At 42.2% G+C, this 24,145-nt stretch overlaps 1 protein-coding gene across 3 annotated transcripts in view; it reads right to left on the reverse strand.

Annotated features, from left to right (window-relative positions):
• The window catches only part of trpm3 (transient receptor potential cation channel, subfamily M, member 3), a 116,926-nt gene extending 110,732 nt beyond the window's left edge, over positions 1 to 6,194 (reverse strand). For 2 of the 3 annotated variants that reach the window (XM_059550912.1, XM_059550911.1), the window contains exon 1: positions 5,835 to 6,193. In XM_059550912.1, coding sequence (XP_059406895.1) covers positions 5,835 to 6,011 — 177 coding nt within the window. In that variant the 5' untranslated portion in view covers positions 6,012 to 6,193. Of the gene's footprint in view, positions 1 to 5,834 lie in introns of all 3 variants that reach the window. The other variant, XM_059550916.1, reaches the window with a different exon arrangement.
• Between the last annotated feature and the right edge of the window lie 17,951 nt (positions 6,195 to 24,145).

Below are 24,145 nucleotides of genomic sequence, written 5' to 3' on the forward strand. Positions count from 1 at the left end.
TCAAAGAGGTTGTTCTGTGCAAGGAACATAGAAAGTTGGTTGAACACAACTCGCTCAAATGTCTTTGAAATGAACGGAAGAAGGGATACCAGTCTTTAGTTTGCTAAAAGTGCTTGATTTAGAGAGGGTTTCTTAAGCAGTGGGCTTACCCGAGCCTGTTTAAATAATGTGGGAAATATACCAGTGTGAAGAGAGGTGTTGATAATGTGAGTAAGAGAAGGTATGACTGAAGAAGAAATGGCCTGAAGAATGTGAGTGGGGATAGGATCAAATGGACAGGGAGCAGGATGATTGGAAAGGATAAGTCTGGAAACATCCGTCTCCGAGAGTGGAGAGTATGAGGAGAGAGAGTGTGTATTTGTCATTATGAAGTTATCATTGGTTTGTGGTATGGAGAGTTGGTCATTGATGTTATTTGTTTTATTTATAAAGAACTTTGCAAAGTCATCAGCTGTAAGAGTTGATGAAGGAGGAGGGGGAGGAGGACAGAAAAGAGAAGAGAAAGCTTTGTAAAGTTTGCGAGAGTCAAAACAGTTGTTAATTTTGTTGTGGTAGTATGTCGTTTTAGCAGCCTTGTAGGGAGCGTGTAGGGAGTAGGAAGCGAGGGGTGACAGATACACACTAAGGTCAGTTGTGCTTTTTGATTTGCTCCATTTTCTCTCTGCAGCCCTGAGTCTAGAACGATGTTCATGTAGAACAGAGTCTAGAACATTTTAAATAAAATAAATAAAAATTAAAAAAATAAATAAAACAGAATTTGGGGAAAAAAAATTACAACTGATTGCATGGGGGCCTATAAATCTAACATGACTTCATGTAATTTTACAGTACAGTCAATATGTACAGTCTTTGGAAGTGAAAAGAACAAGATGTCTTATAATTTACAGTGACATTACCAATTCCGTGTGTGACACTTCACATCTCATGTTTTTCATTTAAATAATTATGTTTCTATTGACAAAAAAACAGTGGGTATCAGAAAGAAATACCATTTTGAAGCAACAAAAGAATGGGTAAGTTATGACAAAACATACATTTTTGGGTGAACCATAATTTTAACAAAGTATTTAACAGCAGTTAAAGAGAGAACTCCGTATTAAATAGCTTTTTAAAGCAGCCGCTGTTTTCAGACTGTAAAGAGAAATCGCAATCACAGAGGGTGCAGACGGTTGAGCTAAATGTGTCTTTTTACTTTATGTTAATCAAATGAACAAATTGTGCAAAATTCCAATTATGTTGACTGTGTGTATTTTTAAATAAAAATTATTTTTTGTCTGAGGCCATCCTAGCAACAGGCTCCCTAGGTCCCTGCGGTGAATGGCTTTCGAGAAAAAAGCTTTTATCAGAAACGAACACAGACAGGAGTGTGAGCTCATTAATCCGCTGAGAGGAATGCTGGGTTCTGTTAGGCTTTTTCAGCTGTCAGAGACTCTCCCTCTCCAGAGGCCATTCGGCTTTACCAGAGGGAGGACCTTTCCAATTCACGCCTGTTATTTCATCTAATGCTGAGGGACGGTGATTTGAGACCTGGGCACCTGGGTTATTCAGCAGTGGCATGATCGGTCATGGAAAAGCAGAAAAATTAAATCTTGTGTTAAAGATGGAAATAAACTTTTACAGGACTTACCTGTTTCACAAAACATAAATAGCATTTGTGTAACCATGAATTTCGAGAAAAAAAAAATCACTTATTAACCTTTTCTCTGTATAGTTAAATTCAAATGCCAAGACAAAGTTACACCTAAAACAACCATAAAAATGATAAGAACAGCATAATAGAACAAATTATACACAAATTTGAACAGAAGAGTTAATTCATAAAATTCGAAACACTTCTGCTTTTACATCTTGTAAAAACATTGTAAAGGACAAGTCTTAATAATTTTTTATGTTAAACAACATTATGCCATAAATGTTGCTGATTGAGCTTGCATTGGACCCCGAACAATCCTTTAAAGCTAATTAGGGTTGCAACCTTGCCCAACAAAATCATAGATAAAAAATTGGTGACAAGAGGTGACAAGAAGTGATGTAATCACTACAGTTTAGTGGTATTCAATAATTTAGACTAATTTAAAAAGCATATGAACTCTAGTGACATATTTGTATCTGTAGTGAGAAGTGGACTGTTAATGTGCCAAGCGATATGTGCGACTGTTGCCATAACAACCGAAGTAAGCCACATCCACCAGGCTTAAAGCCCTGTGGTAGCAGAACAAAATTAGCCCCCGGAGGTTGCAACGGCTCATTCCAAACTCTGATCCTCTCCTTTTTCAGCTCCCAGTGTAATGTTGTTTAAGACTGCCTTAACACCAACCAAGCACAAGATCAATTTTCTGAATGTTTACGAACAAGAAAGTCGTTAACCAGTCTTTGTAGGTAAACACAAAGGGACACATATCTGGTGACATAACTTCAGACTGTGAATGAACAGGGGTGTAGTAATATGACAAGGTGCACACTCTACGCTTAATTTTTAAACCTGAAGTCCATGTGGACTTCATCGGGATTTAAACAGCATGTAAACACTAAAGTACAGAATATTGACTGGGAATTTCTATAGTTTACCATACTATAGCACTATCTCTATTAACACCTCCCACTGATAAACCCATATAAAGAAACAAAGATATATAAATGACTCCGTTTCCAAGATACAGTTGCCAAGGTTCTCATCAGACTCCTTTGTTTCAAAACCACGTTACAGAACAATTAGCCTGTTTGAGCAGTAGTGTTGGCACGCACATGCTCCTCACTGTTTGCACTGCCACTTAGTGCCTAATATCCGGCCTGCAGAGCATGAAAGCAAACTTCCTCTGAGTTAGGATATAAAACTGTAAAACTCTTCGAGGAGACTTTTAAAGTACATGTACATTAACAAAGACACTTTAAACAACACAAGTTAAATTTCACTCATCACAATTCATAATGCAACACGAGTGCATGGTACTTTCTTAGAACTTCCCAGTATTTCTCGCCTTAATATCTCCCTAACACCATTTGGTGACACATTTGTTATCTTTTGTTTTTTTTAATCATGGTTCTCCAGCAGGTGCCTTGTGACAAAAATGTCTCTATTAAACATCACAGAAAAAATTTGCACTAGACAACAAATGGATGTATGGTTTACAAACATGCACATTTTTCAAATCAACAGTGAACCAGTGGATATATGGGCAGTCTAAATGTGTCAAAGTTGATAAAGATGCGAATCAAAAGATCTATATGATAAACAGAGACGTTTCTATAGCAACATGACCACAAATAATTTTACACCCACCCACATAAAGACAATACTGTTAATAAGAATGTAGTATTTAACAACAGAGCTTAGGCATGAAGCAGCAAGTATACATTTACTGGATGGATTTAAATACACCATGGATGAGAGTGAACTTGCCAAATGATTGTTTTTACTTCAGAAGGTATTGATATACACTTCTACACTTCATTGGTATACCACTTATCACCTTGTCCTTAAACTGGAGCTTTTTTTCAGACATGCATCAAGACTTTAGATATTCCTAATTTTGCTAAGTAAATTTACCCCATAGTGTATTTTCCTTTTTTTTCATCCATGTATAAACTGCATATTTTTTTTTACATTCAGAACAGTACTGAATGGCATGCTGTGTGTGACAGTAGCCTTAGAGTAATTTTTGAATGATGAAGAAAATATTTTCAGTTTGCATAAAATACTCTGTATGAGCTACTTAAAAATGCTACTCTGCTATATTTCAGTAGCCTAATTGCAACTGCACTTAAGACTAAGTAGCTAGTTAATGACTTCCATCTCTATGATTGCAGATGTCTGTTTATGTCAATGCATACATGCTTTGGTGTGTAATGCAGGGCTCAACAAAAAGGATTTATTGTATTCATTTATTTATTTATTTTTGACCAGTCATGCAAGTAGTTCAGATTGAAAAATTATGCAGAAAAATTATGTTACACTATGCAAAATATTACTAGTTGTATATACACCCGTGCAGATGCTTTCTAGAATATCACCTGTCATTCATGGGATTTCTCATTTGGCCAATTATATAACATTATCTTGGTAACAAATCAGCTGGATCTGCAACGATGACAGAAAACTAAACATTTTGCATGTACAACATCAGTGAATGTAAAACTTTGTGACAGTGCAGCAGTAGATTAAAAAGACAAATGACAGTTTTGTCAACTAGCACAAAACTTCCTTACATGGACTTCCTTACACTGCTATCCTTGCTACATCATTAGAAGAATGGCATCTACGCTAATATTAGTCTGTTTCTCTCTTATTCCGAGGTCACCGTAGCCACCAGATCCAGTCTGTGTCCAGATCAGCGGGTCACTGCAGTCACCCGGATCCAGTACGTATCCAGACCAGATGGTGGATCAGCACCTAGAAAGGACCTCTACATCCCTGAAAGACAGCGGAGACCAGGACAACTAGAGCCCCAGATACAGATCCCCTGTAAAGACCTTGTCTCAGATGACCACCAGGACAAGACCACAGGAAACAGATGATTCTTCTGCACAATCTGACTTTGCTGCAGCCTGGAATTGAACTACTGGATTCGTCTGGTCAGAGGAGAACTGGCCCCCAAACTGAGCCTGGTTTCTCCCAAGGTTTTTTTCTCCATTCTGTCACCGATGGAGTTTCGGTTCCTTGCCGCTGTCACCTCTGGCTTGCTTAGTTTAGGACACTTCATCTACAGCGATATCGTTGACTTGATTGCAAATAAATGCACAGACACTATTTAAACTGAACAGAGATGACATCACTGAATTCAATGATGAACTGCCTTTAACTGTCATTTTGCATATTGACACACTGTTTTCCTAATGAATGTTGTTCAGCTGCTTTGACGCAATGTATTTTGTTTAAAGCGCTATATAAATAAAGATGACTTGACTTGACTATCCTCTTTGTTAGGACATGCAGTGTGTTTGATCAGCTGACCTCAGCTCTAGGTTCAAAAACCCTAAACAAGTTTACTTGGATATCTAAATTGGGATGCACCATAGACTTCTATTTAATTTCAATAACCTAACAGAAGACTTTCTGCATTTTTCTGCAAAATAAAATAAAAAAAAAATACAATATCTATCCCTCTAGCTAAGTCATTCAAACTGTGCGACTGAATTTGCATAAAAGTGCCAAAAGAAACTGTCTTCAGTGTGACAGATGGTTTAGAGCATGTTTCAGGGCACACTCGTGTGCTTAGCAACAACTGACCCACTGATTTTCCCCTCATTCTGTACTAATCGACTGCTATTTTAAATCAGTCAAAAAAAAGATCAACACATCAGGGGGTTGGAGTCTCCTTGCTGGAAATGCAACATGCTTGAAATTTTTGACTACAGAGATGTGATTTCCCCCCACTTAGCACACAGACTATTCTATGGCCTGGCGCAATAAAGCACTTTATATCAGACAACAACGTTTTCCATATGGCACATGGTCTTGGCAGAACACCTGATTGTGGTACATATATATGCAAAATAAAAGCTTCTCATTCTTTCTCAGACCATCTCGTCTCACTTCTTGCTTTTGTTCTGTGCATACGAAAGCATCATTCATCATCATAAAAACCCTTTATTGGTCACAACCTGCTGAAACTTTTCACTTACATCCTTCGAGGCAGAAGGGGACCTTTAGATTCCCACCTGCTTAAGCCAGACTCTTTTGTGCACCCCCTTTCTATCTCTGTGTGATCCCATGCCTTCGTTCTCTGCTCTTCCTCCCTTCCATCAGCAGTCCCTCCCCTGCACCCACCCCCCTTGCTCCAAATTCAACAAACTGGGAAGAACGGAGCACACATACATGCTGTTCTGCTTCTTACCGCTATTTGCTGTGAGGACAGTCCTGACCTCTTGGTAGAGCCTTGTCTGGAGCTCAGTCTCTTCCACGACTCTGAGAAGCGTCCTCTGGTGGAGGGGCGCCCGGGCCCCTGTGCCTCCTCCCTTGTGGAGCTGACTTTGAAGCCTTCTCTCCTCCCCTCCCACTTTCTTTTAGTCATAACTTTGAAGGTTTCCTTAACAAATGTAGAACGAAAGCTACGGAAACAAGGACCCCTACACAGTGATGTTTTTGTTTTCTTCTAAAATTTTTCCTGAGTATCAGGGCATCTCTTTCCTGCTCTTTTCTTGAACAGAGAAGCTAAAGAAATGCAGGGAGTTTGGCTTCTACACCCTGTTGCATGTGGTCCTGCTGCTTCAGTTAATGTAGGAGGCTTCACCCGTAGAAAGAACAAAACAGAAGGAAAGAGACACGAAAAACTGTGATAGGCAAAGCCCCGCCTGCAAGGTTCCTCTCCTGGTCTCAGTCTCCTGATGTCTTCAAAACTGAGCGGGCAAAGGCAAAGCGAGTCTCTCTGGAACTGAGCTCTCATCCTAACGCTCTCTCACCACCCTCATTCACACACTCTCCCCCTCCCTTCCTCCTTCCCTCCCTCTCCACTTGTTATATCTCCCTCTCTCATCTGTTTCACTAGCAGAGTTCACAGCTCACGTGTCGCCCGCTCTCGCCGTTCAGCGTTTCAGAGATTAAAAGGTTTTTCAGAACAGAAGCGGAGGATTTCTACAGGTTCCCCCTCTCTTTCTCCCCTGTGGTCCCACACTGGTTTTAATCGACACAAGAATGCAAGCTTCACATCAGTCCCACATGCTCTCCAGGACAAAACACTTACCACTTTGGGAATTTAAAACCTAAGAACTTTTATGAAGGATAACATTAAAGGCGATTCACCAAGAATGGTCATGTGTTTCACGACTGGTTGACAACAGACCTACTTTACATGGAAAATGAGGAACTTCCTCCTGCTGAGCAGATAAAAATACAGACCAAAGCAATGAATGTGAAAATTTAAGCATTTTGAATCAGATTTAGGCCTACAAATGCAAGCACACAAAATCATTAAGACTAATCATTAAGACTTGTTATACTATGTAAGAGGTCGGCAACCTTTTTGGCATGACGTGCCATTTGTAATTTTCTGGTTAGCCACTATGCCAAACCCCCCCCCCCCCCCCCCCCCAATGCATTCTGTACAGTACATTCACATTTTTAAATGATACGATAAAAAAGGCCTATTTCATTTATGCAAATAGCTTCTGAAGATTTTCTTCATAAATTGTTTTTAAACTTTTCAAATGTTTCTTGAATAACAGATACACAGTGTGACCATACTAAACACCACTTTATGTGTGTGTGTGACAAGGCCAATGCATTAAAACCATTCAGTTTTATCACCGTTCTATATTAATGCGCTTCTTTAATTGATTCGCACACACACACACACACACACAGATATCTGAGACTGCGTTGTGCAAAAAGTAACATTCAGAGGCTCAAAAACTACCACGTGACTTTTATTAATCGATACTGAATCACATTCACTACATTATATTTCTCAGCAACGAGGGGTATAAAATATGCTGTTTTTTTTTAAGTAACTAAACTCAGCTTCATTATTTGTAGAGAGAGACACTGACGCAGATAACATTTGTACAGTGAGATATACCCTGCTTAAGACCCACCCACTCATAGTTACCAAGGTTACCACAAGAAAACTATACCAGCACAGCTGGAAGTTCATTAGCATTCCAGTTTATATCCACAATTAAAATATATACCGTATATATTGAAGCAAAAATTGATTATTACATTTGAAGCTACAAATTAAAAGAAATTTGGGATTCAAATGAGAAAAATTAGTCAGGATTGGTGTTGTAAAATGAGACTCATCATTCAATTTAGAGCTGTGATGGCTCATGGATAATCCGACGGACTTCTTATCTGATTAGCAGTAAGAAAGTAACACGTTTCTAAAGGATTTCCAACAAGTTTAATTAAAAGTTTAAGCAAGTAGACTCTAAGGAACTGAAAGAAAAATCTCTGCATGTAACCTTGTGTAAAGCCCACAGCATACTGAGTCATCACCCTTGGAAGTAAGCATGGTATTTTATTAAAAAGGCTGCTTGTTAGATCTGAGAGAGAAAAAAATAAGACCAACATATTTTCTGACCAAAACAAAATCCCCCCAAAAAAACATCACTAGTTTCTTTTTTTTAAAATCACAAAGAAAAATGGTTCAAGGAACAATTAAAAAGAAAATATCAAGTTAATTTAATTTAAAGTTATATTTAGCTTTGACTATGCGTGACTTTTATAGCATACAGTTATGATTTGCATATAATTCGAAGGAACCATTTACTTTTCTTCTTAACAAAATTCAGAAGACCTTGTCAAATTTTCTGATTTAAATTTGACTGTTTGATAAAACAGAAATTTTTTCTCCATGCTTCCAACATCTGACTCACAGGAGCCAATCATTAGCCATTATTCACTATGGCCATTTCATCCATTATGCCTTTACTCTCACCAGCAATTTTGAGATAAACTAAATCAGTCAGGGACTGTTTTCCAGAGTTATCTATAACAAGAATATCCAATGTTCACACAAGGCAGAAAATAGGAAAAATTAACTTTTAAATATGTACTGATTCAAATATTAGTAGGGGGTAAAAAGGAAACTGTAGTCTTACCTTCATTTCTGTGCAAATAGGTTGCAAAACTCTCCTCGACTGGATTTTTCTTGTCATGGAGTCCTGTTCAATGAGGAACACAGAGCATTCACTTTATTTATTTTTTTTGTAAAGATTTTTTATGTTATTAATACATACTTTTTATTTCAGTATTCTGAATAATTCATGCCTCCAAAGGATGTCTGCCTGGAGGATCATCACTTCACATCAGCTTCAGACAAATGCATGAGCCTTATCAAAACAAAAAATTAAAATAAAATAAAAATACCTTTATAAGAGACAGACATAATCCGAGTAATTAAGTAGCTGAATAATGTCACACAAGGCAAGGGTGAGTATGTGAAACTACTTTATTATTAAATGTGAGAGGAAGTAATGAATATTTTGCAGCTATAGAACAATAAAAACCTGTTACCATCTTTATCTGTCAGCATGTCTGCAGTGATTTTAGAGAGACACATAAATGCAGGAAAATATATTTATAATGGTAAGATATTTAAATTTCATTTCATTTGCTCCATGAAAAGTTAAACGATTAAATTATATTTGACAGAAACCTCTGGAGTATCATGGGTTAACTGGAAGACATAAACTACTCATATGATTAAATCACACTGGCAATTTCTCCGAGGCAGCAATGGGCTCTAATTTAAAAAAAAAAAAACCTGATAAATCGTACTTGGTTACTAAACGTAACCTCGGTTCTCTCTAGAAGAGCGAACGAGTACTGCGTCTTAGCTAAGACGCTACGGGAAAAGTCTCTTTTCACGAAATACTGAAGCAAAAAATTATCCTTAATTTTGTATTTTTGTAAAGCGCATTTGCAGCAGTACACAGCCATAGGCGAGACGGCTCGTTCGCTCATTGGCTTGTTCTGCGGCAACTGCACAGCCTATCGAGCGCGGGCTGATGCAACATCAGACCAATAAGGGCGCTTCGCGCCCTTCTTGCCACTTCCCGCCGAAACGGGTGTGGCCCAACCTATAAAAGGAGCTCGAAAAGGCTGACTCACCTGATTTATTTCATCGCCGAAGCGAACCAGAGTGAATCGTACGCACGGCAGAGAACGCAGTACTCGTTCGCTCTTCTAGAGAGAACCGAGGTTACGTTTAGTAACCGAGTACGTTCTCTTACGAGAGCTCTCTCGTACTGCGTCTTAGCTAAGACGCTACGGGAACCCGATGTAAAACGCCGTGCGCGCAGGGATCACACACCGATAAACCTGAAGCAACACCCAGGATTTACAGTGCACAGTCACCTGAGGGACTCACAGAGAGTCCGGGACAGAAAAAAGGGGGAAAAACCCTCCGTCCCATATCTAGCAGCATCCGTAGATGCGGCAATATGACATCACACAGCAGAGGCAAGGCCTGACCAATGTGGCAATGCGGGTCTTACGCAATACTGCCCATATAACAGTCGGCAGCGCCTAGCGCTCATGAATTCAGAATTCCCCTCAGGGCCCTGATTCTTCTATACCGACAGCAGCCTTGCTTGCAAGGCGGGAACCTCCAGGTTATAGAACCTGATAAATGTAGACGGCGAGGCCCAACCCGCCGCCATACATATATCCTGCAAGGAGATCCCAGTAGACCACGCCCACGACGAGGCGACGCCTCTTGTGGAGTGTGCTCTGACGCCCAACGGGCACTGAAGGCCCCTGGAAGCGTAAGCTAACGCTATGGCGTCAACTATCCATCTGGATAGAGTCTGTCTCGAAACAGCCATTCCTTTGGAACGTCCACCGAACGAGACAAATAGCTGCTCCGTCTGCCGAGAGGCAGCAGAGCGAGACACATAAGCTCTTAAAACCCTGACAGGGCAAAGAAGACTCGAGTCTCCATCCTCCCCTGACACCGGCAGGGCAGACAGGGCAATAACCTGAGCCCGAAACGGTGTGTTGAGGGATTTCGGCACATAACCGTGCCTAGGTTTGAGTATGACCCTTGAGTCATTGGGCCCAAACTCCAAGCACGACTGGCTCACCGAGAGCGCGTGCAAATCACCCACACGCTTCACAGAAGCGAGAGCCAACAAGAATACTGTCTTGAACGACAGATGCTGAAGGCTAACCGATTGGATAGGCTCAAAAGGGGGACCCTTCAAGGCCTCCAAAACCGCCGCGAGGTCCCACATAGGGACTGACGGATGTCTGGGAGGATTCAGCCTCCTAGCTCCTCTGAGGAACCGGATGACTAAATCGTTCCTTCCTATTGACTGACCGGACGCCGTTTCAGAAAACGCCGCGATGGCCGCCACATAAACTTTGAGCGTGGATGGGGCTCTGCCCTTATCCAACAGCTCCTGTAGGAAGGAGAGGACCTCCGTCACCTCACAACTAAGGGGTGAATAACCTCGAGCTGTGCACCAGCTGGAGAACACCGACCACTTCGAGGCATACAGACGTCGTGTCGACGGAGCTCTAGCCTGAGTGATGGTATTTAGCACTCCCCCTGCGAGATCAGCGGGTAACCGTTGAGTGCCCATACATGGAGGGACCACAACTCCGGTCGAGGGTGCCAAATCGAGCCCCTGGCCTGCGAGAGGAGATCTCTCCTCAACGGTACCGGCCATGGGGCGACATCTGCTAATTGCATCAAATCTGGGAACCATGGATGGTTCTTCCAAAGAGGTGCCACAAGCAGTATTGAACATCTCGTTTCTCTCACCCGTTCTATCACCTGCGGAAGGAGGGAGACGGGAGGGAACGCATAAAGCGGGCAGCACGGCCATTTCCGTGACAGCGCGCTTTCGTTCTTGGAAAAGAATGTGGGGCAGTGAGCGTTTCCGTGGGACGCAAAGAGGTCCACCTCCGCCATGCCAAATCTCTCCCACAACAGCCGAACTGTTTGCGGGTGTAGAGACCATTCTCCCGTAGGGACATTGCCTCTGGACAGCCTGTCTGGACCCAGATTCTGCAGTCCAGGCACATGCACCGCTCTCAGCGAGCGCACGTTGCGTTGAGCCCAAATCAGGAGGCGTTCCGTCAGCCTGTACAGGTTTCGGGACCCGAGACCGCCCTGGCGATTTATGTAGGACACCACGGACATGTTGTCCGAACGGACTACGACGTGGTGATCCTTGATATGGGGACAAAAGCGCGTCAGCGCATTCTCCACTGCCAGCATTTCCAGGCAGTTGATATGATGGAGCTTTTCCCGTTCTGACCATAGGCCAAAGGACGGTCTGCCTTCGAGCAGCGCTCCCCATCCCGAAGTGGAGGCGTCCGTCGACACCATTTTCACACTCGGGGAAGTCCCCAGGCTTACACCTGATCGGTACCAGCCGTTCGCTGTCCAAGGTGCTAGAGCCGCAACACAGCTCTGATCGACCTTGAAATGCAGCCGGCCAGACGCCCACGCTCTGCGCGGCACCCGAGCCTTCAGCCAGAACTGCAGGGGGCGCATGCGGAGCAGGCCCAGCCGCAGAACCGGAGATGCTGAGGCCATGAAACCCAGCATCTTTTGACAGTGTTTGAGCGACACAGTCGCGCCACAGCGGAAAGAACTCGCTGCACGCTGAATGCCCATCGCGCGCTGTGGTGACAGCCGCGCCGTCATGGAACACGAGTTCAGAACTATACCCAGAAACAGGATCGTCTGACTGGGGTTCAGCGAACTCTTCACCCAATTGACACTGAGGCCGAGCTTCTCGAGGTGATCGAGTAAAACGGCTCTGTGGTCCATGAGCTCCGCTCATGATCGGGCCAGAACCAGCCAGTCGTCCAAATAATTCAGCACTCGTGTGCCTCTGAGTCTAAGAGGAGCGAGCGCTGCATCCATGCACCTCGTAAGCGTACGAGGAGCTACGGACAAGCCGAATGGCAGGACTGCAAACTGGTATGCCTGGCCCTCGAAGGCGAATCTCAAATATCGCCTGTGGTTTGACGCTATCTGTATTTGAAAATACGCGTCCTTCAGATCTATTGACATGAACCAGTCCCCTCTGCGAATCTGCGCGAGGAGCTTCCTGGTCGTGAACATTTTGAAACTGTGTTTCATCAATGCCTGTTCAGCTGTCTTAGATCCAGTATGGGCCGGAGACCCCCGTCTCTCTTGGGCACCAGAAAGTATCTGCTGTACAGCCCCCCCTCGCTTTGAGACACAGGCTCTACAGCCCCTTTGCTCAACAGTTTTGATATTTCGGCCCGAAGTATGTGTGCTACTTCTGTTTTGACCGTAGTTTCGACGCGCGCTGAAAAGCACGGTGGGCGTCGAGAAAACTGTAGCGAGTAGCCTCTCTTTATAATGCCTAGCACCCAATCCGAAACCCCTGGAAGCACTGACCATGCATCTGCATGAATGGCTAAGGGCTGGATGCGAAACGCGCTCTGTTGACTGGGCAACGGCGGCGCTCGAGTGTGCTGCGCATCTGAGGCGGGGAGCGCGCTGATCACAGCGGGCAGATCGCTCTTCCTCGACCCCGTTCCGGCGCTTAACCGACTGGAGGGAGGCTGAGCGGGTCCCGTGGGACTCGATATATCTGCGAGTAACCGTGGGCTGCATGTGTGCACTTTTACCACTTTCAACTCGCTGTCTGCCTGTGCAGAATGTACGTGCACGGGTCTCATTTTTACAGAAGCCCCGCGCCGTATGTGACATAGTGTATGTGGGCACTGGGAAGTGGGCACGTTTACTATGCGGCGCGCTCGACCGATCTGTGTCGATCTTATGTGCGCTAGCCCTGTGTGCAGGGCTGTGCTTACATGTGGAGATGGGCACTGGGTAGTGGGCATCGTCACTGCATTTATAGCACCATCGGCCGTGGCCGGACGAGCATGCACGGGTTTCGTTTTTACAGAAACCACATGACGTGTGTGACATAGTAATTGTGGGCACTGAGGGGTGGGCACGTTTACTATGCAGTGTGCGCGACCGACTTGAGTCGACATTATGGGCGCAGGCCCTGTGTGCAGGGCTATGCTTACATGTGGAGATGGGCACTGAGGAGTGGGCATCGTCACTACATTTATAGCACCATCGGCCGTGGCCGGACGAACGTGCACGGGTTTCGTTTTTACAGAAACCACATGACGCGTGTGACATAGTGATTGTGGGCACTGAGGAGTGGGCACGTCTACGATGTAGTGCGCGTGATCGACTTGAGTCGCTTTTATAGGCGCGAGCCCTGTGTGAAGGGCTGTGCTTATATGCGGAGATGGGCACTGAGCAGTGGGCATCGTCACTACATTTATAGCACCATCGGCCGTGGCCGGGACACCAGAAATTACACCTTTTTCGGGAAATATCTGGGTAGCCATGGTAACGGTTTTCGTGTGCAGGCAAGCGGGCAACCGTACAGGCTTGCGCATTGCAAACAACGCTGAAACAGTCACAATCTCTGGAAACTGAAACAGCGGCGCGCTTCGGTGACAGCCCGGCCGCAGCGGAACTCGTACACCGGCGCTTCGATGAAGCAGCCATCGTGTGTAGTGCCGACGCAGCGTCATGCAGCATGCGTAGATGGCTTTCCCAGGATGGCTTCGGGGCTCCCGGCCTCACCGTAATCCTCTGCCGCGGTCCCCGCGGCGCGGGGCGACGGCCAGTAGAGCGAGAACGGGGGTCTCGAGCTGCGTTGCTGAAGCTGTTGTGATAACGGCTTTTGTGTGCAGGCAAGCGGGCAACTGTGCAGGCTTGCGCATTGCAGAAAACGCTGAGACAGTCACAATTCCTGGAACTGAAACAGCGGCGCGCTTGGGTGAGAGCTCGGCCACAGCGGAACTCGTACACCTGCGCTTCGATGAAGCAGCCATCGTTAGTAGTGCCGACGCAGCGTCACACAGGAGGCTTTAGATGGCAACACCGCTTTTGCCGCCGTCCAGCAGAGGGCGGACAAAGGTGCGTCGCTATCGCCTGTTCCACCGGCGGAAGTGAGTGGTAGTTCCTGTTTTTAGCATCATCAGTGTGGAGAATGCTAGTGAGACAGACGAACGAGTTCGTGCTGAATATGGAGCGTTCCAAGCCTTCGCCACCTCTTCGTGAAGCTCAGGAAGAAATGAGGCGGGCTTTGAGAAGTACGCTCATCCGAAAGGGAAATACCATCCAGCCGGGAACGAGAGGGGGGGGCGCTGGTGCAAACCACTCGCGGCCGAGACACATCGCGGCCAACACGAGCATTCGCCCCGGCTCCTTCTCGATGTCAGCTCGTCTGCTGGGCTTCTGAGCAGAAGGCGCGAGATCCTCGGAGCTCGCCCAGCCATCACTGCCCGAAGCCAGCAGAGAGCGCGTGTCCTCTTCCCCCGACGCGGCCCTGAGATCGACTTCCTCGGACGACGCGCCGGCAAACAGCGGGCGCTGCCCACCGGGAAGCGATGCAGGGGGGGGCCGGTGAAGCAGGGCGAACCGGCGAGCTCGGTTGAGCTGAAGACGGTTCCGGAATCCGCTGGAAGCGATGCTTTTACGGCGCCTCAGCGCAGCGGAGAATGCAGGCTCAGAGAAAAAGGCCAGGCGAGTCCTCAGAGTCACCATGGCAACAGCTCCCAGTGGGGGCATCCGCCGTCAGCGAGCGAGCGCTGCATGATCTTCACCCAGGCAGGAGACACAGATGACGTACCGGTCTCCCTCGCTGAGTGGGGCTCTGACGAGCCGCAGGAAGGCATCTTAAAAAAGACGCGAGCTCTTTTACGAGTGTGTGTCGCAGGGCGAACACACACACACACATAAAGAACAGCTTGTATATAACAGGATTGAAAGGATATAGGCGCCGGATAGCGCAGCAGGAACGGCAATGGAAGGCGGCGATGCCAGCAGCTTCAGAATGGCTCGTCCTGCTGATGTGCTTTCTCAGACGGCGCTTGCTTCCTCCGTGATCCAGCGATGCGTGAGCTTCGCTGAAGAGATGAAAAATCAGGTGAGTCAGCCTTTTCGAGCTCCTTTTATAGGTTGGGCCACACCCGTTTCGGCGGGAAGTGGCAAGAAGGGCGCGAAGCGCCCTTATTGGTCTGATGTTGCATCAGCCCGCGCTCGATAGGCTGTGCAGTTGCCGCAGAACAAGCCAATGAGCGAACGAGCCGTCTCGCCTATGGCTGTGTACTGCTGCAAATGCGCTTTACAAAAATACAAAATTAAGGATAATTTTTTGCTTCAGTATTTCGTGAAAAGAGACTTTTCCCGTAGCGTCTTAGCTAAGACGCAGTACGAGAGAGCTCTCGTAAGAGAACCACTCAAGTCACTGATGAAAATGAAAGAGGAGGGATTTCCATCCTAAATAATGTGGAGCAGTGAAAACTTGTACAAAATGTGTGGATACTTCCAATGGACCACACAGTTTGCTCATTTACTGTCCTAAACATATGTGACCCTGGACCACAAAGCCAGTCTTAGGTAGCCCAGGTATATTTGTAGCAATAGCCAAAAATACATTTTATGGGTCAAAATCACACATTTTTCTTTTATGCCAAAAATCATTTGGATATTATGTAGAGATCATGTTCCATGAAGATACTTCGTAAATTTCTTAACGTAGATATATTAAAACTTAAATTTGATTAGTAACATGCATGGCTAAAGACTTCATTTGGACAACTTTAAAGGCAATTTTCCTTAATATTTAGATTTTTTTTTTTTTTGCACCCTTAGATTCCAGATTTTCAAATACTTTAGCCAAATATTGTCCTATCCCAATATATACATCATATACTTCAATGGAAAGCTTATTTATTCAGCTTTCAGATGATGTATACATCTGTTTCGAAAATTGATCCTTATGACTGGTTTTGTGGTTCAGGTCACATACACAGGCTGGGTTTTATGCTACTTCTTACAATAACTTTCTTTGTCCATTAGGAAACCAATGATTACAAGGTTATACAATTTATTTGTGTAGTGCTTTACCCATGAGATTATTTCAAAGCAGCTTGACAGTATTGAACAAAAAAGTAACAGAATAAATTATGCAAATTTTAAAACTGAGGCATGTCTAAAATATACTGTAAAGCAGCTGTCCAGAGTTTATTTAGTTAAGTTCAATAACATAATAATCTACTTAAGACAACAGCATCGTCAATCAGCTCATTTCAGTTTTGTTCTCATCCAATATGCAAATGACCAAGCAAAGAATTAATTATTTAATTTCTTATAAGGCACTGCAAATAGTGCAACCAGTTTAAAAATGATATAAAACAAGTTAATAAAACAATATATTTAAATATATTGGAAAAAATTCTGATTCTGTTCATACAAAAATAAAGTGTTTTTGTCCAAAGATCATTTTTACCAGGAACTGTGCTATTAAATATCTTTAAAAAAATTCAGTTGAAATAACATGTACTGAAGGCTTTAACACAGTACCACTGATTATTAACAACCCCTGAGCTTACAGTGTTTCCATTTTTAAAAGTTTACAATTGATGGTTTAAAATCAATTCCTCATTAAGAAAATAAATGGAACCTTTACTTTCATAACCTTAAATCTTTTGCTTGATAGGTCTTTTCAGAGAGAGAACAGTTCTTACTAGAACAAATACGCGTGGACCAGACTTTAGCTGTCAGTCAAAAGTTTGGCTTCACCTGTGATAGTGTCATCATAGTGATATGTCCTATGTCTCATATCCAGCTTGTGTATTCTTTTGAGTGAACTAATTTTTTTTATCTGTCTGGGCCCCACGATTTGAAGCTCAAAAAACATTGAAACAACACTTGGCAGAATTTTTGTAATGTATGCAAAGTCTTGTTCCCTGCTAAAACTTATTATCATAGCATAGTGTCTATTTTTCAAGCTTCATTACACATGGTTCACTCTCCCGGTCAAAATTAAAGAAGACTTCAGATTGCTCTACTAATTGGTTCTTGATTGCTGAATGATAAAAAGGTTGTGGATGCATTTTTTAGCAGTCTGGAGCCATCAATAATTCAAGCTTCACAACAGCAAAGTCAGTAGGGGGATGTGTGTGCATGTATGTGTGTATGGACTACAAAATTCATCGAATTTCTAATCACGATTACAAATATGGATGCCACAATTACGTAATCGTTCTAAGCGCCAATTAATCATTCAAAGTCCACTCATATTATTCTGCACGCTTTAGATGTGTTTTTTTCTTTCAACATGTTATCTTAAGGGTTTTTCCATGATCATAGTTTTAGTATAACATTATAATATCATTCATATTGTATATTTGACATTTGAGGCTTAAAACTATAGAACAGCACTGAAAGTTTTTCAGTTAAGAGTGTTTTCAGCTGGTTTATTTTCATAAAAAAATACGGCATGCAGTTGCATCAAACAATGGTATAAAATCATTCAATGTAAATTGTGATAATCATAATTAATAATCGCAATTGCAATTTCAAGGGAATAATGAGAGTAGCATGAGTGATTTCTCTTTTGAGAGCAAATGGTAGAAAGCCTTTTTGCTCTTTGCTCACTGCAGTTTCCAACAGATGGTGTATGAGTAACAGCTATCATTTATTTACCATAGCGCTAGTCAAATGCATACCATGGTGACCAATTGGTCTCATTATTAATCAGCATGAAGTTCAAAAGAAGTGGCCATCTTTCCAAACTGTAAAAACACTAATTAGAAATGAGTGAAGACCAAAACTCTGGGGTTGCATTTTAACAGCAGCGTAAAAACATAAACGTGCATATGGCAAAACACAAAGGTAATTTTAAAGGAGTATACCTCTTACCAGTTTGATGATTCCTCCTCAAGTTCTTACTCTTTCCTCAAGGTGGTCTCTCCTTTTACCCCAAGAAGATTTAATGTTCAGAGTCTCAAGGAGGCAGCAAGGCCACAAAAAACCAGAAGGCCCCTAATAAAGAGTTTTTAGAGAAAAAAAAATCCGGTTTTGATTCAAAATTCACAGGTTAGTCTCTGAGAGACGAAGCCCTCATTGACCTTGTGACTCATTTGACAGCAATGGCTCTCCCTTGGGTCTGTTCCCTGCATTCATGGCATCAAGCGGAAACAGGTAGTCCAGATTTCCCATGCGTTGTCCTTGCGTCCCAGCATCAGACCCCAACACTATGAGCGGTCTACTTCAATGGTGTCTGCAAAGTCTTTCGGCATCCATTTTAAGTTAAGCTTCACAAACTGATCTGTAATCAAGATGGCTCACTGGAAAAAAAAGTGTCCGAACTTATAAGTGTCAACTGAGAGAGAGAGCGCAGGAAGGAGAGAGTGTATGTCTGTCGTTGGCCTGTCACCAACGCATGACACACGTCATCAGGGGAGGCACCTGGGCCACAGACATCCGTTTGACTCTCCGAACGAGACACGGGAGGTGTGGGGACCAGAGGGTGGCAGGGGGGTCTGGGAAGCCCTGTGGGCCGAGGGTGAGCGAGGGGGGCTGGGGTAGCATTGCCTGCCTGCTTCCTTGCTCACAAATGCAGGTTGCTAGGAGAGGGGGCTATAAATGCTCTCTTATTGAGGGGCTAATGATGTCAAATAAAATAAAGCAAACAGTCGGTGGCTAACGAGGGCTAATTTAGTGTGCTCTATGTAATGAATTAATGACGAGCACCCTACTGATACAAATGGTGAGTGCAAGAAATGGCAGGAGACTGTGGACTCCACCGCACATATAAGGGGGCCATGAATATACCGATTTCACTGACAGTTCTGCTCTTCTTCATATTTCCAGCCTTCCTTCCTCTACTTTATTTCTAGTTTGAAGTACTAGAAATAAAAGCAGCGCAGTGCTCATGTCTATCGTCGTAATGCCTCCCTCTCTCGGTCTCTCTAATCTTTCTCATTTTCATGGTTTGTCTGCTGTTTGGACTGAGGTGGTCTGGTTTGATTTGGCTTGTCTCCGAAGTTGTCATGGCTAGGAGGAGCCGGATGAGCAACACACATTCACTTCCATGCTCCTCCATCAAAAGGGATCTCATGCAAGTGAGAAATCTTGCTTCTGTCAAGTAGACGAAGTCTCTGAAACTGGTATGAATATTTGATAGATAACCAAAAAGAAACTCACTGATGAAATGTCTAGTAAGCCACAAAATATTATGCATTTACATAGTAAAGTTATGTAAGTGAGTTTCTTATGGGAAAATTCATATTAAAATCTTACAGGGATAGCTAAAAAAGATTTACTCACCATTATGCCATTACATGTTTTAAGACTTTCTATGCTGTGCCACTAATGTAAATGGTTTGTTGAATTTTTTACTTTAACTTTTAAAAAAAAAATCAATGAAGCCATACAGAGACCATGGACTTTTAAGCTACAAATAGGACCAAAAACAATAAATAATAAAAGAAAAAAGAAAAATATCAAGTCATGGGAAGTCATATAATACATTTGTATGATGATCAGGATGAAATTTGTCATTATTCACTAAAAAATCAATCAAGTTTTAAAAGCAATGTGTTTGGAATGAAATGAGGGTTAGTAAATGATAGCGGAAGTTTCATTTGTGGGTGAACTACTCTTCTAAAAAGTCACAACTGGGTCACAAATCCTGCTGGAAGTGTTTAAGAAATTTACAATATTGTGGTATTATACAACAGTGGATTGAGCCTTTTAAAATGGGCCAGAGGCAAGCTGAACTCTCTTTTGTGCTTTTATTCTCTCAAATACAGTCCATCATAAAAGATGGACCATTTCTAAGGGGTTATCATGAGTAAAGAGTTCCACCAGCCATGAGCATGCTCTTTAATAACCATAATGTGACGAGTCAATTAGCAACGGTGCCAGAGTGAGCAAGTGACAGAGAGATAGAAAGAGAGTTGAGAGATAGAAAGAGAGTGATTGGTTCCCATGGGATGGTTTCATATTCTCATTTAAGTACCTAAAACCCAATCAGCACTGTGAGTGTGGCTGTTTATATCCATTTAAAATCTTTAGCACACATGAGGGATGTGATGATATGGAGAAGAGGCCCCATATGTTTGGACCCATCAGGTCTAAACAGACCATCAGCGATCCAAATAATCCTAAAAAGCTCCATGGCAACCAGACACTGTTGCACAGAGGTCCAGTGCTTACATCGCATGACTGCACAGTTGATCAGTAGAACCAATACAGCTTGATAGCTTTCTAAAATCACATCAAGAATACTAAATATGCTCAACTATATATTGGTTTGGATTCTTCTTTAAACAAAAAAAAAAGGTAAAATTATGTATGGTATAATAACGTTAAAATATGGTGGAAAAATGGTTTACCAAAGCTATACGTTTCATTTACAATTAAACTGATTAAATTTCTAATTACAGTAACATTTTACAGTACAAATTATATTATCAGGGCTCCAGACTAACATTAGAGAGCAGTGGCACCGGCACTTGATTTGGTAGCTCTGAACATGTCTCACAGAAAATGCACATTAGAACAGGAGCTTGAGTTCAGAGTACCAGGAGCATGAGTTGGGATGCAGAAGTACATTTATTTTCATTAACAAAAACAGTACCATCGAGAAATCTGTAACAGCCTCATCTTTCATACATATGTAGGTCATAACCAAAAGTACAGCAGCTCATTACCATGGTAAAAAATTTGCATAACTATATGGTTTCTATGGTGTTTGTATTGAAAAACAGTAACCTTAAGACATTCGATTACAAATCCAAATCAACTGATAATAATTAACAAAATAATGTAATTATATTCCATTACTACTTTTATATATATCAATATGGATATTCTGTCACCATAACATTGTTACCGATACTACAGTAAAACTATGGTAAATGTGGGTGATTTGTGGATCCTAACGTCTTCTAACTGGATTGTTGTAGCACGGTTTACGCCTTTTTCTACATCAGTGTTGAAGAGAATAACAGCTTTGATTTATTTGGCTTTAAACTACTTAAAGAGACATGATTTGTACCGGAGAACTCTGCACTGACCTTGAGTGCTTCTTACTTGATTTCACAGTGTTGTTTAGTGCGTGATAGCGACTGTTCACTGTAATAAACACATGTGCTCTAAACTTGTGCTACACTGTTTTCTATTGAGGCTAGTGGGAAAAAGATATGTGTGACGCAGACGAGTGCCGCTATTTTGTTCCACTTTTGACACGTTTGGATTTTAACATAACTATCATGTGCAACAGAGTGAAAATGATCAGTTAGACAAAATGTCATTTATCCAGTGTGTTTGAGTTTGTTAAACCCCGCGCTGCAAACACCTCTTTAGCACAGAGAAAAATGCAAGTGGACATTTTTAATTGTTTATTTATTTTTGTAATTGCGGCTTTGAAAGATTATGTAATCATGGCATCGATAATCGTAAACGTGATTAGACTTTAAATTAATTGTGCAGCCCTACTAAATATGTTTTTCATTGACATATTTTTGAATTGTTAGCATGATTACTTAATCAGAAATACATACCCTAAAAAAAAGCAAGCCATTTACTCAAGAAACCATCGTATAATGCATTAAGATATCAGTCCTAAGCCTAGGAAACGTTGTGAACATGCCAACCTAGGAAGGAAAGAAAGGATTATAACACTTCTTTGAGCAGTTCCTGACATGCATTGTAAAAGGTGCGGAGTGCCTAGAGAAATCTCTTTACTGTCTCGCTCTATTTGGGGGTTTCGATAGGCAGTGGGCCACATATTAGAAGGGGAGTCAGAAATTTCAACAGCCTTTTGCAGGATCACTGAATTCACACTCAAAAGCCTTTCAGAACTATCTCCTGCCTACTCAATAAAAACCAGCAGACTGACCTTACACAAGTGAAGGAGCCTGCAAAAAAGGGCAGTTTGGTGTACTTGACAAACCCCACTGACATTAGACAGAGTCGACATTTACACTACCCCACTAAGTGGCACCTCCGCGGGGGAGGACGTTGCCATAGTAGCACACCCCTATGTCACTTTCTGAGTCATTTAATTATTAACAACCCCATGCCTGAACTGTGTAGGAATATCCTATTCTGTTGCAACACAATGTGTGATACACACAGTCTGGTGCAAACATATACACCACACAGCAGACTTCTGAACATAAGAAGGTCTCAGTTCAATTTGCAAATTTTGAACTGAAGTGTCTTGACTCCCTTGATGTGCAATAAAAATCAGAATTGGAATATTCAAATGAGAGTTCCCTTAGTCCAACATAAGTTTCAAGAAAAAAAGAAAATTATTATTATGATAATTATAAATATATAACAATTCATAATTCTATATTTGGACGAATTGTGTAATTGTATTCCCTTAATCCCGGCATTTTAAACTAATTACACATGTCGCTATTGATGGGCACTTTTGAAACACTGCTTCATAAAGCTTTGAAACATCTACAAATCTTTTGTTTCAAATCAGTGGTTCATAGATTGTTAGCGAAGTCATGTGGTTTCTGCAAATGAGGTTTGTTTTGTCATATTGTTTCAAACCTTGGTTAGGTCTCGTAACATTTCAGATTCAGAAAATTGCGATTGTTCATTGATACATGGTATTGATGTGGTTATAATTGTTATATTTTACATTTTTTAATTAACTTAATGAATTTTATTATGTGTGTGTAATACAAAATGGAGAAGGATATTTTATTATCTGTATAATAACACACAAAGCTAGCACTATTGGTATTTAATTATTTGTAGATTACATTTAATAGATTATACTTTAAAAAACAACAACATGCAATTGGTTTGTAAACAGTGTATTTCTGCATGTTTTCGTTGCATGTTTACATCTTTTGTCAATCTTGGTTTATAAGCAGCGTTGAAAAGTAAGTGTCTAAAAATCGAAAAATAAATGTATCATGCAAGCAGAGTATTTTTCATGAAAAAGTGTGGAAGCATATCAAACAATCTTTTAATATATTTTCAATTGAGCAGAATATTTCTAATCTAATCTAATCTAATGGGGAAGTCGTAGTGGTTAGAGAGTTTGACTCCTAACCCTAAGGTTGTGGGTTTGAGTGTTGCCGGCAATACCATGACTGAGGTGCCCTTGAGCAAGGCACTGAACCCCCAACTCCTCCCCGGGTGCTGCCGGCATAAATGGCTGCCCACTGGTTGTGTGTTCACGGTGTGTGTGTGTTCACTGCTGTGCATGTGTGCACTTTTGATGGGTTAAATGCAGAGCATGAATTCTGAGTATGGGTCACCATACTTGGCTGTATGTCATGTCACTTTCATATGGTTTATAATTAATTATTATACTTATAAATATTTTTAGTCTCGCTCTGTTCCTGATGGATAATTTAGCAATGTATTTTTTTTTTACATTTTATAAATAAACAAATCTGTATGCCTTATAATTAAAACAAATATTCAAAACAAACTTTTCGTCATTGAGGCTTGTTTGTAGTTCGTAACGGCGTTAACGCTATGGCCAGTCAAATGTGTTTAAGTTAGTGAGAATCTGCTCAACACCACTCAAAATGCAGGATTTTTTATTCAACATGCTTTCATTATGGGGGAATCCTTTTATTATGGGAGAAGTCGTGGCCTAATGGTTAGAGATTCTGACTCGTAATCCAAAAGTTGCAAGTTCGAGTCTCGGGCCAGCAGGAATTGTAGGTGCATGGGGGAATGAATGTACACCTTCAATAACACCACTGAGGTGCCCTTGAGAAAGGCAACACTTTGAAAAGTCTGGAAATTTGAGTCTGTAAAAGTAGGGAATTTTGAAATGGAAAATGTATATGTGCAGCTGTGTATACACACACACATTCTTGCATATGTAGATTATGGGGACACTCCATAGG

The sequence above is a fragment of the Carassius carassius genome, chromosome 5, assembly GCF_963082965.1.
Source record: "Carassius carassius chromosome 5, fCarCar2.1, whole genome shotgun sequence".
NCBI lineage: Eukaryota > Metazoa > Chordata > Actinopteri > Cypriniformes > Cyprinidae > Carassius > Carassius carassius.